At 45.1% G+C, this 12,889-nt stretch overlaps 1 protein-coding gene across 25 annotated transcripts in view; it reads right to left on the bottom strand.

Annotated features, from left to right (window-relative positions):
* Window positions 1-12,889, bottom strand: part of LOC121458704 (band 4.1-like protein 3) — a 164,508-nt gene that overhangs the window by 79,426 nt on the left and 72,193 nt on the right. For all 25 annotated transcript variants that reach the window (XM_041667999.1, XM_041667989.1, XM_041668000.1 and 22 more), the window contains exons 2-3: window positions 6,130-6,323; window positions 1,525-1,722 (exon numbers count right to left, since the gene is read on the bottom strand). In XM_041667999.1, the coding sequence (XP_041523933.1) occupies window positions 1,525-1,722; window positions 6,130-6,323 (392 nt within the window). The remainder of the gene's footprint in view (window positions 1-1,524; window positions 1,723-6,129; window positions 6,324-12,889) is intronic.

Here is a 12,889-nt window from a genome sequence, read left to right on the forward strand (position 1 = left end):
GAACTTTGTTTAATGTAAGAATTCAATCTTCTATGTTCCTGCAATCTTAAATAACATAGCAATGCATCTCTTATTCCTACCAAGATATCAACTCTGAAATGAATTTGAACGTTCTCTTGAGAAACCTAAAAACAATAAAAACCAAGAACAACAAAACCACTGTGCACAGAAGGGCATTACGTTGCAGAATATTTGTTTAGCCATGCAAAGACGTGACACATCCATGTTAAGTTGCTTAAATATGTAAGGATGTGTTTCATTTCTTTAGACTGTGGGATAGTTGCTTAATAACTATGTAAAGATGTGATATATTGGTTTAGTTATGTAAAGATGTGTGGTTGTTTTACCTTGCCTGCCTAAGGCACCTTAATGGTCTAATGAAGAGCTGAATGGCCAATGGCAAGGAAAGAGGTCTAGGCAGGACTTCCAGGGAGAGTGAGTAGGAGAAGGGATTTAGGAACACAAAAAGAAACAGAGACACCAGGGAGGCACCAGGAACCAGACAGACAGACACAGGAGGAAGCAGGAAAGTAGGACATAGAGAATGCAAGAAAGGTAAAAAGTTCCAAGGCAAAACACAGCTGAACAGAAACAGGTCAAGTTAAGTTAAAAGAGCTAGTGCGTCATGCCTAAGAAAAGGCAGAGCTTTCATAATTAAGTCTCCATGTCTTTATCTGGGAGCTGGTTGGTGGCCCAAAGAAAATTCCAACTATAGCATCACACAAAATATAATTAGAATGATAAATGGGTTCTAAGCAGAAGGAAAAGGGATGGGAGACGGACACTTCAGTGGTTAGCAGTTCTTCCAGAGGATCTGAGCTCAATTTCCATCACTCATTCCTACAGCTCACAGGTGCTAATGACCCCACCTCCAAGGGATCTGACGCCCTCTTCTGGTCTCCTCAGGTACTGCACTCAGGTACACACCCACTCACACAGATAAACACAAGCATACATAATTTAAAAAATAAAAGTCTTTTTTTAAAAAAAGAGAGGAGGAGGGGATGGCGCAGATGAATGTAGAATGTGAGAATATACATATACAACAAAGAGAAGTGTAATATTTTACATGGAGAGTCAAAGTCTACCACGTGTGATTTTTGTCGTTTTTAAAATAATTACTAAGAAAGAAAAGGGCACAATCATTTTAAGCTATCCCAATACTTCTATGTAAATGACTTACACAGATGTCTGGGCCATAAACTATGCCAACAGAAAAGGTAAAATCAATTGAAGTGTTGCTCATAGTCAGAGCATTAAAGCAAAGTGCATTTTGAAGCCTGTAATATCTTTGTCCCTGACATGGAAAACACTAAGAGAGCCCATCTGGTTTTGTTTTTATATATGCTATCACATTTTACTTTGGACCGACAACATTTCGGGACACTGCAAGCTTGTAGTAATTTAATCTCCTGTTAGAGCTGTGGAAGTGGGTTTGAGTCTAGCCGAGAAAAGTTCCCCGGGTCTGGGAAATGTCACCTTGCCCACTGTGCGGCAGTCCCCTGCTCTGAAGCGCACACTTACATCCACGTCACAGCCGTACTCGGATCCATCCAGAAGGGTCACTTTGCACTGCATGCTTTTGGGCCTTTTGACAATCTTCAACGGGGACCGTGAGAGTTTGCTGCTGGAGGATCTCTGAGAGAGTTTATCGTCTTCAAATTGCTGATACTCAAGTTGTTTCGCAGCTGCGGCAGCGAAGTCCCGGTCCTTGTCGCTGACCTGTGAAAAAGCAACAGTGAGACAGGAAATGGATAGTGAGCCGCTCAGACACCGCACAGCTCCAGAGAGCTCAGACCCCGCACAGCTCCAGAGAGCTCAGACCCCGCACAGCTCCAGAGAGCTCAGACCCCCGCACAGCTCCAGAGAGCTCAGACCCCGCACAGCTCCAGAGAGCTCAGACACCGCACTGGGTTCCCGCTCCCTAGGGGATGTGAGCCGTCTCCACTGTGGTGCCAGGAGCAGATACACAGATCTGACTATTTCTGAAGCCCAGTTACACCTAAATAACCCCACCCACCTAAGTGTACCATGGGGCCTTTTTCAGCTGACCCAAGGCTTAGTAGAGAAGTGATTTAGCCAATTCTATCAAGATCTCACTCAGAACATAAGTAAATCCGCTCTTGGCTTTTTCAGAGGCATTCTATAGTGGGCCACGAAAGCCCACTGTTTTCTTAATCGATTGGATACTTCTGGATTCCCTGACCTGTGAGATCCACCCCTCTCCCAGACACTTACACGACAGAAACATTAAGGCTCAGAGAGCTGTGTTAATCTTGTCAGTAATTTTACAAGTGCTAAAACACCCGATTCTGCTCTGAATCAGTTCACTGACGTCAGCCGCGCGGACATCAGCCACGCAGAACGTCAGCCGTGCACTGAAGCTCAGCACGGTGTAATCCCTGGGTCTGTTCTCTTCCTGTAAAGCGCTGGTATGAGGACACATCCAATGCCTGACGCTTTCACTTGCTGAGTCTCTGAATTCTGCCCTGAGCCCATCTCACCCCTGCAGAGAAACATCCTAGGGGACACGGAATTCTCTCCCCAGTCAGCGTGTCTGAACGCCGCCCCGCAGATGTTTCTGTGCCCTCTTCTATCCAATCACCACGATGCTGTCATGGAGACCCGATGAGTGGCTGGATGGTCCGCAACCCCGACAGTGCCCAGAAAAAGACACCAGTGTGCAGGGCTGACCCTTGGAGTGACATGGGATTTCTCACACAGATGGACCGCCAGCCAGGAACTAGAAGGGCATGAGATGCTGAGGAAAGGCCGAATTGATGGTTTATTATTTCAACTCTTTTTTTTTTTGAGACAAGGTTTCTCTGTCGCTTTGGTGCCTGTCCCGGAACTAGCTCTTGTAGACCAGGCTGCCCTCGAACTCCCAGAGATCCGCCTGTCTCTGCCTCCCGAGTGCTGGGATTAAAGGTGTGCGCCACCACCACCTGGCTATTATTTCAACTTGTATTACTTCCCACCATTCTAGAAGCAGGGTCACTGTAGTGTATTAGTCTTAGACCTTTGGTATAGATTTCTGTTTTCCCTGCGTTTCCTACCTTGACTTCCATATATAAGATCGATCATGTTGTCCTTTCTTTCACCAAAAGTGCCCATGAATTATAAGCAGTTCTTCATATGATAAGGCAGTTTTGCCAAATTTATATATTAAAAAAAAACACCTAAAGTGGTGAATGTCTGTATTTCTACATAGGTATTCTAAATCATCGATCCAGAATGCCTACCAGGAGGCCTTGGTTAAAATAACTAAAGAAACAATGAAGGAATGGCCAACTTGAAAAGGCAAGGAAACGGAATAAACTTCAACAAGTCTGGAAAGTAAAAACAAAAACTCGTTCTGACTATAAGTCTGACAGTTTTGACTGCGTTAAAGCATCAATGCGAGAAATCCATGAATGTCATTAGTGGCCTTCATACAGTTTAGGGAGAAGTAAAGTCATCCTGGAATTATCAACCACAATCCATCTTATTAGATAATTTGTAATTTACATATGATCTCGACATATTTAAACTACTGTTTCATTGCAGGCAAAGTCAACCGAAGCTGCTTTTAAGGCAAATGTTGCTGTGAATGGCCGCTTTCTATGCAGGACACAAGATGAGGCTTTGTCTGCCTACCACTAACGTATCTGTATGAAAATGAACTTGCTGGCTGAGTTAAACACCAGCCACAAACGGTGTGTGCTTGCTTTTCTTATGCAGACGATAAGGGGCCATCGTTCAAGGACAGATCTTTTTGGAACACACGAGAGAGGAATCTAACGCTGAGGCTTTTATCAGCCAGGTCTAGAAAAGCAGACCAAGTGTCTCAGATGAACTGCCAATTTAGAGTCACGATGCAAATCCTGCACGCCACTGTCTTCCTCCTTGCTCTGATGGGTAGGTTTGTAGTTATACAAACCTCAGTTACAAAAAAGGAGCAACAGGACTAGGGAGGGGAGAAAACTTCCTGAAGGCTCACAAGATTAAGTAAATTCAAATTCAGTCACATTTCCATCCTCATTCTATAACCAAATATACTTAATTTTCTCTCGAACATTGCTTCCAGATATGAAGCAAAGATCTTGGCAGAAGACCTTAAGAGGATTCCTTGTTAACATCCTGTACCCCAAAGGCCCGGAAGAGTCCTCTGAAGCACAGAAACAGGATTTACTCAGGTCTCTGCCCTGTGCAGCCAGGGACATTTTCTGCTGCGGATTCAGTATCATGTCCCCTGTTGGTTTCAAACATTTGACTATAGAAGATAAATTACAGTTGTGGTCCACGTAGCACCACACAAACCGTATATATGACAGTGGTCCCTTAAGACACAAGAGCTGAATAGGCTGAGAGGGGTTTGGGGGAGCTGTGTAGGGGAAACGGAGCAGAAGTGACTATTTCATTGTATCCATTAATGAAATTCTCAAGAATAAAGAAAAATTAAGGCAAACACATAATTCCTATTGCACTGTGATATAGCTGCCACTGGAAAATCCAAACACTGCGCAGCTCCCGTGTTTGGGATGGTCTGTATTTTTTTTTTAAATTATTTATTTATTTATTATGAGTACAATATTCTGCCTGTGTATATGCCTGCAGGCCAGAAGAGGGCACCAGACCTCATTCCAGATGGTTGTGAGCCACCATGTGGTTGCTGGGAATTGAACTCGGGACCTTTGGAAGAGCAGTCAATGCTCTTAACCACTGAGCCATCTCTCCAGCCCTGGGATGGTCTGTATTACCAGACACTTGAGAGTACAGCTGAGACACTTGTATAGAGCACGTAACACTCAACTATAGTAAATTATCATATTATTGGTTCATGGATTTACCATAATACACTTCTAACCAATACTTCAGTGTGGGGTTCCTGCTTTTAACACATTTACTACAGAACATGGTACACGGTCACGACAGCTGCCGTACACACCTCAGCTTTGCCAAGTCTCTCGAAGGCACCTTCTCCTTCATTTTTTTCAAAGATTATATTTTTATTTTATGTGCATGGGTGCTTTGCCTGCATGTATGTATGTGCGCTGCCTGTATACCTGATGCCTGCAGAGGTCAGAAAAGGGATTCTGATCCCCTAAAACTTGAATTCTGGGGGCTGTGAGCAATGGTACGCATTCTGGGAACGGAATCCAGACCTGCTGCAGGAGCAGCCAGTGCTCTTAATTGCTGGGCCATCTGTCCAGCCCCATTCATGTTGTCTAAAAAACAGAACTTGCGAATGCCATGTGACCACAGTAACATACCCTGTCTCATAAACAAGTGTTCACCGTCACGGTAATGTGTTGTGATGCTGAGCTCCAGAGTCTTCCACCCAAAGGCTAACCTCGTGACCATTCACTAAACATCGGAAATTTCTAACCCCACAAACTCTTGGGAATCCTAAGGGGTCAGTCCCTCCTTGGGCTCTGGATCCCTTCATCACGCACAAGGTAGCATTCTAAAACACGCAGGTTTGCACCTTCAAGACCATCCTGACTCATCCTATTACCATCCTTTATTCTTTTGATTTTATTTACGTATTTATACTAATTATTTTTTTTCTATTTGACAATAGTGGGGATGGAACCAAAGTTCCCCAGACTAAGTATGCACCCTACCACTGAGTACCATCTCACAAAGGGCAGAAGTAATCGCTCCTGACAACCCCAGTTATACATAAGGAACGGCAACGAACCTACAAGTGTATACAGGGAGAGGGGGATCCAACCCAAATAAACAGTCACTGAACGTAGATGGCAATGTTCAGATCAGAATAACGACTGGAAAAATCAATTCTGCCCTCATCCTTTACAGCATGAAATGAAAACAGCCAGAGGCATAGCCAGGGCTGCCAGCTTGCTGTCTGCCCTTCCAGTAAACTCAAGATCTAGGCAGTCAATAACTCAGTCTTCAGTAAGGAGTTTGGCTGACTGTAATGGCTTTAGTCAAAGGCAGGAGGTACCGGTCCAGGCCTGGGCGGAGGAAAGCCACTCACTGAAATCCTTCAAGGCAACACCACTGATCCCCTGGGTGAGAGGGCAAAAGCAGGGGACCTTCATAGCTGCCCTTAGGGCTGGGACAAAGCCACAGTGCCCAGCCAGGTCCTCTGACTGGCCCTCCCTAGAGATGCTCCTGGCTCACCTCCCTCTTCACCGGGGTGCTGTGCGCGGCAGCTGCTGGGAACTGCTCTAGCGCTGGTGGCTCCTCGCTGGCGGGCTCTGGTCCAGGCTGTGCCCCTGCTTGTCTCTGAGGCCCTGCTGCTTCCTGGGGCTCGGCCTCCTGGTCTGGCTTGGATTCCGAGTCTGATCCCGATTCGGTCGTCATGGTTGATTGTTCTGCAAGCAGAAAGAGAGGCAAGGGCCTGTCACTAGGTGCAATTATCTTCCAGGAGGGAGGTGCCACAGCCAAGCACAGTCCCGCACTGCACACCAGAGAGGCACTCTGTAGAGGTACCACAAGGAGTGGGACCCACAGTGGCTCAAAATGAACATGTAACACGTGAAGTCATCTGAGAGGAGGAACCTCGATAAAAAAACGTATCTTCGTAACACTGGGCTGCAGGCAACTCTGTAGGGCATATTGTGAATTAGCAACTGATGGAGGAGGGCCCAGCCCACTGTGGGTGGCGCCATCCCTGGGCTGGTGGTCTTGGGTTCTGAACAGGCTGAACAAGTCATGAGGAACAGCCGGTAAGCAGCACCCCTCCACAGCATCTGCATCAGCCCCTGTCTCCAGGTTCCTGCCCTGTTTGAGTTCCTGTCCTGACTTCCTTCAGTGATGAACAGTGATGTGGAAGTATAAGCCAAGTAAACCCTTTCACCCACAACTTGCTTTTGGTTATGGTGTTTCATCAGAGCAATAGAAACCCTAACTGGGAGCCGGAGAGATGGCTCAGGGGTTAAGGGCACCAACTGCTCTTCCAGAGGACCTGTGTTCAATTCCTGGGACCCACATGGCAGCTCAAAACTGTCTATAACTCCAGTTCCAGGGGACCTGACACCCATGGCAAAACACCAATGCACATAAAAATTTTTAAAATATTGTGCCCCCAAAAGGGAAAGAAACCCTAACTGGGACAAACACACACTAAAATTTAAGCTGTAATGACCAGTGGGGTCTCTTCATAATAGATTGTGGCCACAGGTGAAATTTCAAAGTCACCACACTAATTAGGATAGCAGATGGGGAGTATGTGTTTATTGGGTATGCTAACACCTGCGAGCATTAGAACGCAGGTATATGCTAACACCTGTGAGCATTAGAACGCAAGTATATGCTAACACCTGTGAGCATTAGAACGCAGGTATATGCTAACACCTGTGAAACATTAGAACACGGGTATATGCTAACACCTGTGAGCATTAGAACGCAGGTGTATGCTAACACCTGTGAAGCATTAGAACGCGGGTGTATGCTAACACCTGTGAGCATTAGAACGCAGGTATATGCTAACACCTGTGAAACATTAGAACACGGGTATATGCTAACACCTGTGAGCATTAGAACGCAGGTGTATGCTAACACCTGTGAAGCATTAGAACGCGGGTGTATGCTAACACCTGTGAGCATTAGAACGCAGGTATATGCTAACACCTGTGAAGCATTAGAACACGGGTGTATGCTAACACCTGTGACACATTAGAATGCAGGTGTATGCTAACACCTGTGAGCATTAGAACACGGGTATATGCTAACACCTGTGAAGCATTAGAACGCGGGTATATGCTAACACCTGTGACGCATTAGAATGCAGGTGTATGCTAACACCTGTGAGCATTAGAACACGGGTATATGCTAACACCTGTGAAGCATTAGAACACGGGTATATGCTAACACCTGTGAAGCATTAGACCGTGGGTATATACTAACACCTGTGACGCATTAGAACGCAGATATATGCTAACACCTGTGACGCATTAGAACGCGGGTATATGCTAACACCTGTGAGCATTAGAACGCAGGTGTATGCTAACATTTGTGAAGCATTAGAACGCAGGTATATGCTAACACCTGTGAGCATTAGAACGCAGGCATATGCTAACACCTGTGAGCATTAGAACACAGGCATATGCTAACACCTGTGACGCATTAGAACTCAGGTATATGCTAACACCTGTGAGCATTAGAACGCAGGCATATGCTAACACCTGTGACGCATTAGAACGCAGGTATATGCTAACACCCGTGAAGAACGACCTGTACGACTAGATAATCCACTGGCTTCTCTACACCGATGACTCTCCCATCCCTGAGTCTATCAAATTCTTCTAGCAACAGCAAATGTCTTTCTTTTTTGTTTTCACCCAATGCTGCTATTTCCTTTTGAATTAAAATATACAAATATGTAGGAAGGATCACGCTAGCAGCATCCATCCTGCGGCTGGAGGGCGGCATGTATCCCTCTCTCTCCCTCCTCCCCACAGCTTTCTAGGCTCCCTCCTCCTGCAAGTGAACCCTGAACGATGACTCTGTCACATCCCACAAGAAACTCAAACAAAGGTCCTCATAAGCAATTTGCTGCCGTTCCTGGAAAGCATCCTGGGACACGAAACTACCACCTTCTAAACCAGACTGGCATCTTGTGCCTCAGTTTTCACATGTGCCAAATGAGAAGGTCAAACATGTTTAAACCCAAATAGCCTTCTTCTGCCACACTGTCTCTTGCTTGCAGAAGCCCATGTCTTAAAGCCCATTCTTTGTGTAGCATGAGAGATGCTATGTCAAGTTGCATACCAATGGTTAATACCCTAGAGATAATATTTGTACTACAATTCCTGATCCCAATTCTAATTACCTGGTTTAAAAATCTATTCTTAGCCAAGGGCCAGTGTAACACCTTAAATAATGATATATGCACGGGTATGATACGGGATTATACAACTATGACCACTGACTCTACAGCAGATCCATCACTTGGCAATTAAACTGCTTCAGCAAAGGAACATCACAAACACCCATCGGTGTTTCATCCACACTCTGCATGGAGGCTCCTCCTCTCGGTCCCCAGCTATTTCTTCTGCTGAATAAAAGACATATCAACTTGGCATGCGCTGAGCCACCCTAAGCAATGCAAATATCAACCCCAGAACGAGACTGTGAGCTATGCTGCCATGACACTTGGCTTTTTAAGCGCAACTTGAAAGCAAATATTGCCCTTCCTTCGCCTGCTTACTCTGGAATCTGGTATGAGTGCAGGCACGTGTGTGTTGGGGGACGGTGAGCACTGTGGAGTTCAGACTCCATAATGAATTTCAGGAAGGGAAAGACAGTTCTAGCAGTCAACTCATCTGAGGACCATATACAAGGCCGGGAATGGGGTGTAACAGCAGTTACAACTTAGAACCCCCGACCCTGCCTCTGAGCCCCAAGTACTACAACATCTAAGGCAGTGGCACTCAACCTTCCTGATGCTGCGACCCTTTAATATAAGTCCCCCTGCTGTGATGACTCCCAACCAAAAAATTATTTCATTCAAAATTATTACTACTTTATAGTTGCAATTCTGCTACTGCTATGATACATGACCCCTGTGGGAGAACCACTGGTCTAAGGTAAAACCCATCTCCTCCTGTCTTCTTTGAGTTCATCCCTCCTAGTTTGAATTGTGAAGAGGCGTGACAACAAGATCAAATCTGGACAGTAAGACAATGAAAATACATACAGGCACCATCACTGAGCCACGGACCTATGGCTGCATAGGTCATAGGCCACAAGGGAGAACTTAATATTACCGTCCTATTAAATGAACATAGCAATAAACAGACCCCTAACAACTTATCTTTATACTCATAGATTAGCGAATCTATAAAACTTCATCCCTGAATCTTCTTCATTTTGCAGCAAATGGTGATTAACACCGAGACCCACAATTAGTCAAGGGGCAAAAAGTGAGAGCTCAGAATGTTCAGCCCTAACTGGAACATCTAGATCACATCTCCTCCTCCCAAGGCTCAGTTATCATTGAGGAAGAGGAGGTAGAAAGACCCTAAGGGCCAGAAGCAGGGAACATCCTCGGGCAGCTGCATATATGAACTTATAGCAGTTACAGCAGCACCCACAGAACCTGTGCAAACTGAGCCAGCCAGCCAGAAGCCCTGTACGGAGTCAGGAGGTGGGTACCAATCCCACCCATAAATGAGGAGCCCCTGGCAACTGAAAGCTGACAGAGGAGGAAAATTGGGTGCTCTTTGAGGGTGCGGTCCCTGGTAGGTTGACTATGCTTCCGTGCATGGTCCCACATCCACGTATATGGGTAGTACAAACTGAATTCAGTAATTTAATAATTTAAATCACTTTTTAAGAGAGGACACAATGTTAGGGTAGGGAATGGGATGGGAAGGGACGAGTAGACCTGGGAGAAGTTGGGGCAAAAAATGATTTACTACATTGTGTGGAGTTCTCAAAGAACTAATAACAATAATTTTAAAACATCATTCGATGTCCAGAACATCTTTATAAAGGCAAACCACGTGATCTAGGCTTCTACCTTGGCTGAACGACGACAGCTAATTGCATGGTTTCCTTAGACACAGGAGGAAGCCACGGCTACCACCTGTCTCTGACTATTCTATGACACAGTATTCTGTGTCGTCCTTAGCATCCACGCCCCCACAAAAGGCACCTGCATGCCCTTCAGTCACGAGCGTGTTTCTCTCTTGCCTGCTCTTTCCATTGTCACCCCCATTCTAGCTGGCGATCCCACCAGGGCGCTGCAGTGGTTCTTGCAGCTGGACCCAGCTCATAACTGTTCCTCATCCGATGCCCTGGCTCTCAAAGTAGATGTCCTTGTCCACACGCCTGTCGGTTCTGGGGCTCAGGACCCACCATTCGCTCTGGCTCTCTGACTACCTGGGCCCCTCCTCTCCTGGACTGTAAGCTGCTTCTCCAGTCCAGCTCTACATTCAGTCCAATCAGGGAATTCGATTTGGGACCTTCTTTTCTGAGAGCTTTCCTGCAGCAAACAGCATGCTTCCCAGGGCTGTAAATACTTCCTGTGTTCCTTGTCCCCTGTCTCCAGCTCAGAGCTCTGCTCTGTGCTCAGAGCTGGGATCAAACCACCCCCTTGCCAACACCCCCGAAGTTCTTGCTCTCTCGCCAAAGCTGTTTCTCCATATCCTCCTTTCCCTTTGCTGCAGAAATGGAAATGTTTTCTTCACAGTTCCAGAAACCTGATATTTCCTTTACCTTATTTATCTAATAAAAAAATGATGGTTCTATTTCCCAAATCCCCTTAGAACTTGCTCCCCACCACGCTATGAGCCCCATTATTTTCCTACTAACTTTCCTTTACTCCCAACACTCCTCCCAATTCCACTGCTGCTCACCTCTGTCTAATCTTCATAAAACACAAATCCAACCTATGACTCACTGGTGGGGACCCTTCAACAGCTCCCAGGGCACACAAGTCAAATCCAAATTCCTAATTACTGTGGCCTTAAAGTTATGGCTAGAACCCAACTTCCTCCCTGGCAGCCACCATCTGTTCCCTCCAACACATGATAGTCTCTCTTCACGTATCTAAATTGTATCAGTCTTCTAGAAGCCTCAAGGTTTTGGTGACATGGAAGACATATTTTCCCTTGCTCTTAAATAGTTTCCCGTTCTTCGAGTGTTGGCAGAGAAGCCCTCCTTGATCACACAGATGTCTTAGCTGTGTCTTAAAGAGTTTCCTCTCTACAGTCACCCAACACTGGAATCATTCTTTGTGCTCTTGAAATTCGATCCGTTTATCACAGAGTGAGATTCCTATGTGTTCATGCCCCAATATCCTCAGCACCAAAGTATAGCTAGAAACATGGTGCTATAATAATTATTTGCAAAAGCTAACTTCTTTTATTCTTAGGTATACAACCTTGGAGGCATAAGACCTCTGCTCATATTTTCAGCCTTTGGGGAAAAGTCTTTCAAGCAATCAAGAGTAGAGATTTTTGTTTTATGGTTAAGTAAAGAGAACTCAGTTAAGTCTCTGAACTGAAGACCCTGCAAAGTAAAGATTTCCACAATTATTAAAAATTACATAAATATGTCTGGGAAATGTGAGAAAGGAAACATTCGTGTTTCCTGCTACCCAGCCAGAAACATGGGACTGTAGTTAGCACTGATGCAGCCCGCAGGAACGCTGCTGTCGGCAGAATGAAAACCTTCCCAAAGAACCAAAGGGAAAGGCTTAGCTACTCACAGCCTTTCTATAAACAACAAGCAAAACACCAGTCGCTAAGTCGTAAGAACAGAAAAACATAATGACTATGAGAGAAGGCATATTTTAAATAGAGCTCTGTTTTTCCTATACCAAGGTAGTTCTTACATATAAATCATATTCATGTTATCACAATAATTTGGGGTATCATAAAGACCTTTTTATTATGCTATGAATATTCTATTCAGGATTCTTTGTCGTATTATTATGAGTAGCTGAGCAAACGGCAGCTAAAACTTAATAATTGGATGTCAAAATTGGTAGAAAGGACAAACGATATGGCAGCAGGTAAGGGCACTTGCCAACAAGCCAGGGGACCTCGGTTCAGCCTCCAAAACCTACCTGGCAGAAGGAAAGAACTGACTCCTTGAAGCTGTCTTTTGACCTCTACATGTGTGTGATAACACACATGCACATGTACATAAGTACACATATACACTAAATGTAATAGAAAATTTCAAACAGATAAAATGGACAAATAAAAGTATAGAGTCTCGCCGGGTGATGGTGGCACACCTTTAATCTGCACGTGGAAGGCAGAGGCAGGGGGAATCTCTGAGTTTGTGGCCAGCCTGATCTACATAGTGAGTTCCAGGACAGCCAGGGCTACAGTAGAAACCCAGTCTCTAAAAATAAGAAGTCTCGAATCTTATTTCAAGCTATAAATGTTTCTGTTTCCTTTTATAATCTTTATGGATACAACAC

This window comes from Microtus oregoni, unplaced genomic scaffold (genome assembly GCF_018167655.1).
Source record: "Microtus oregoni isolate MIOR12 unplaced genomic scaffold, Mior012 000018F_ref0000195, whole genome shotgun sequence".
Classification (NCBI taxonomy): Eukaryota; Metazoa; Chordata; class Mammalia; order Rodentia; family Cricetidae; genus Microtus; species Microtus oregoni.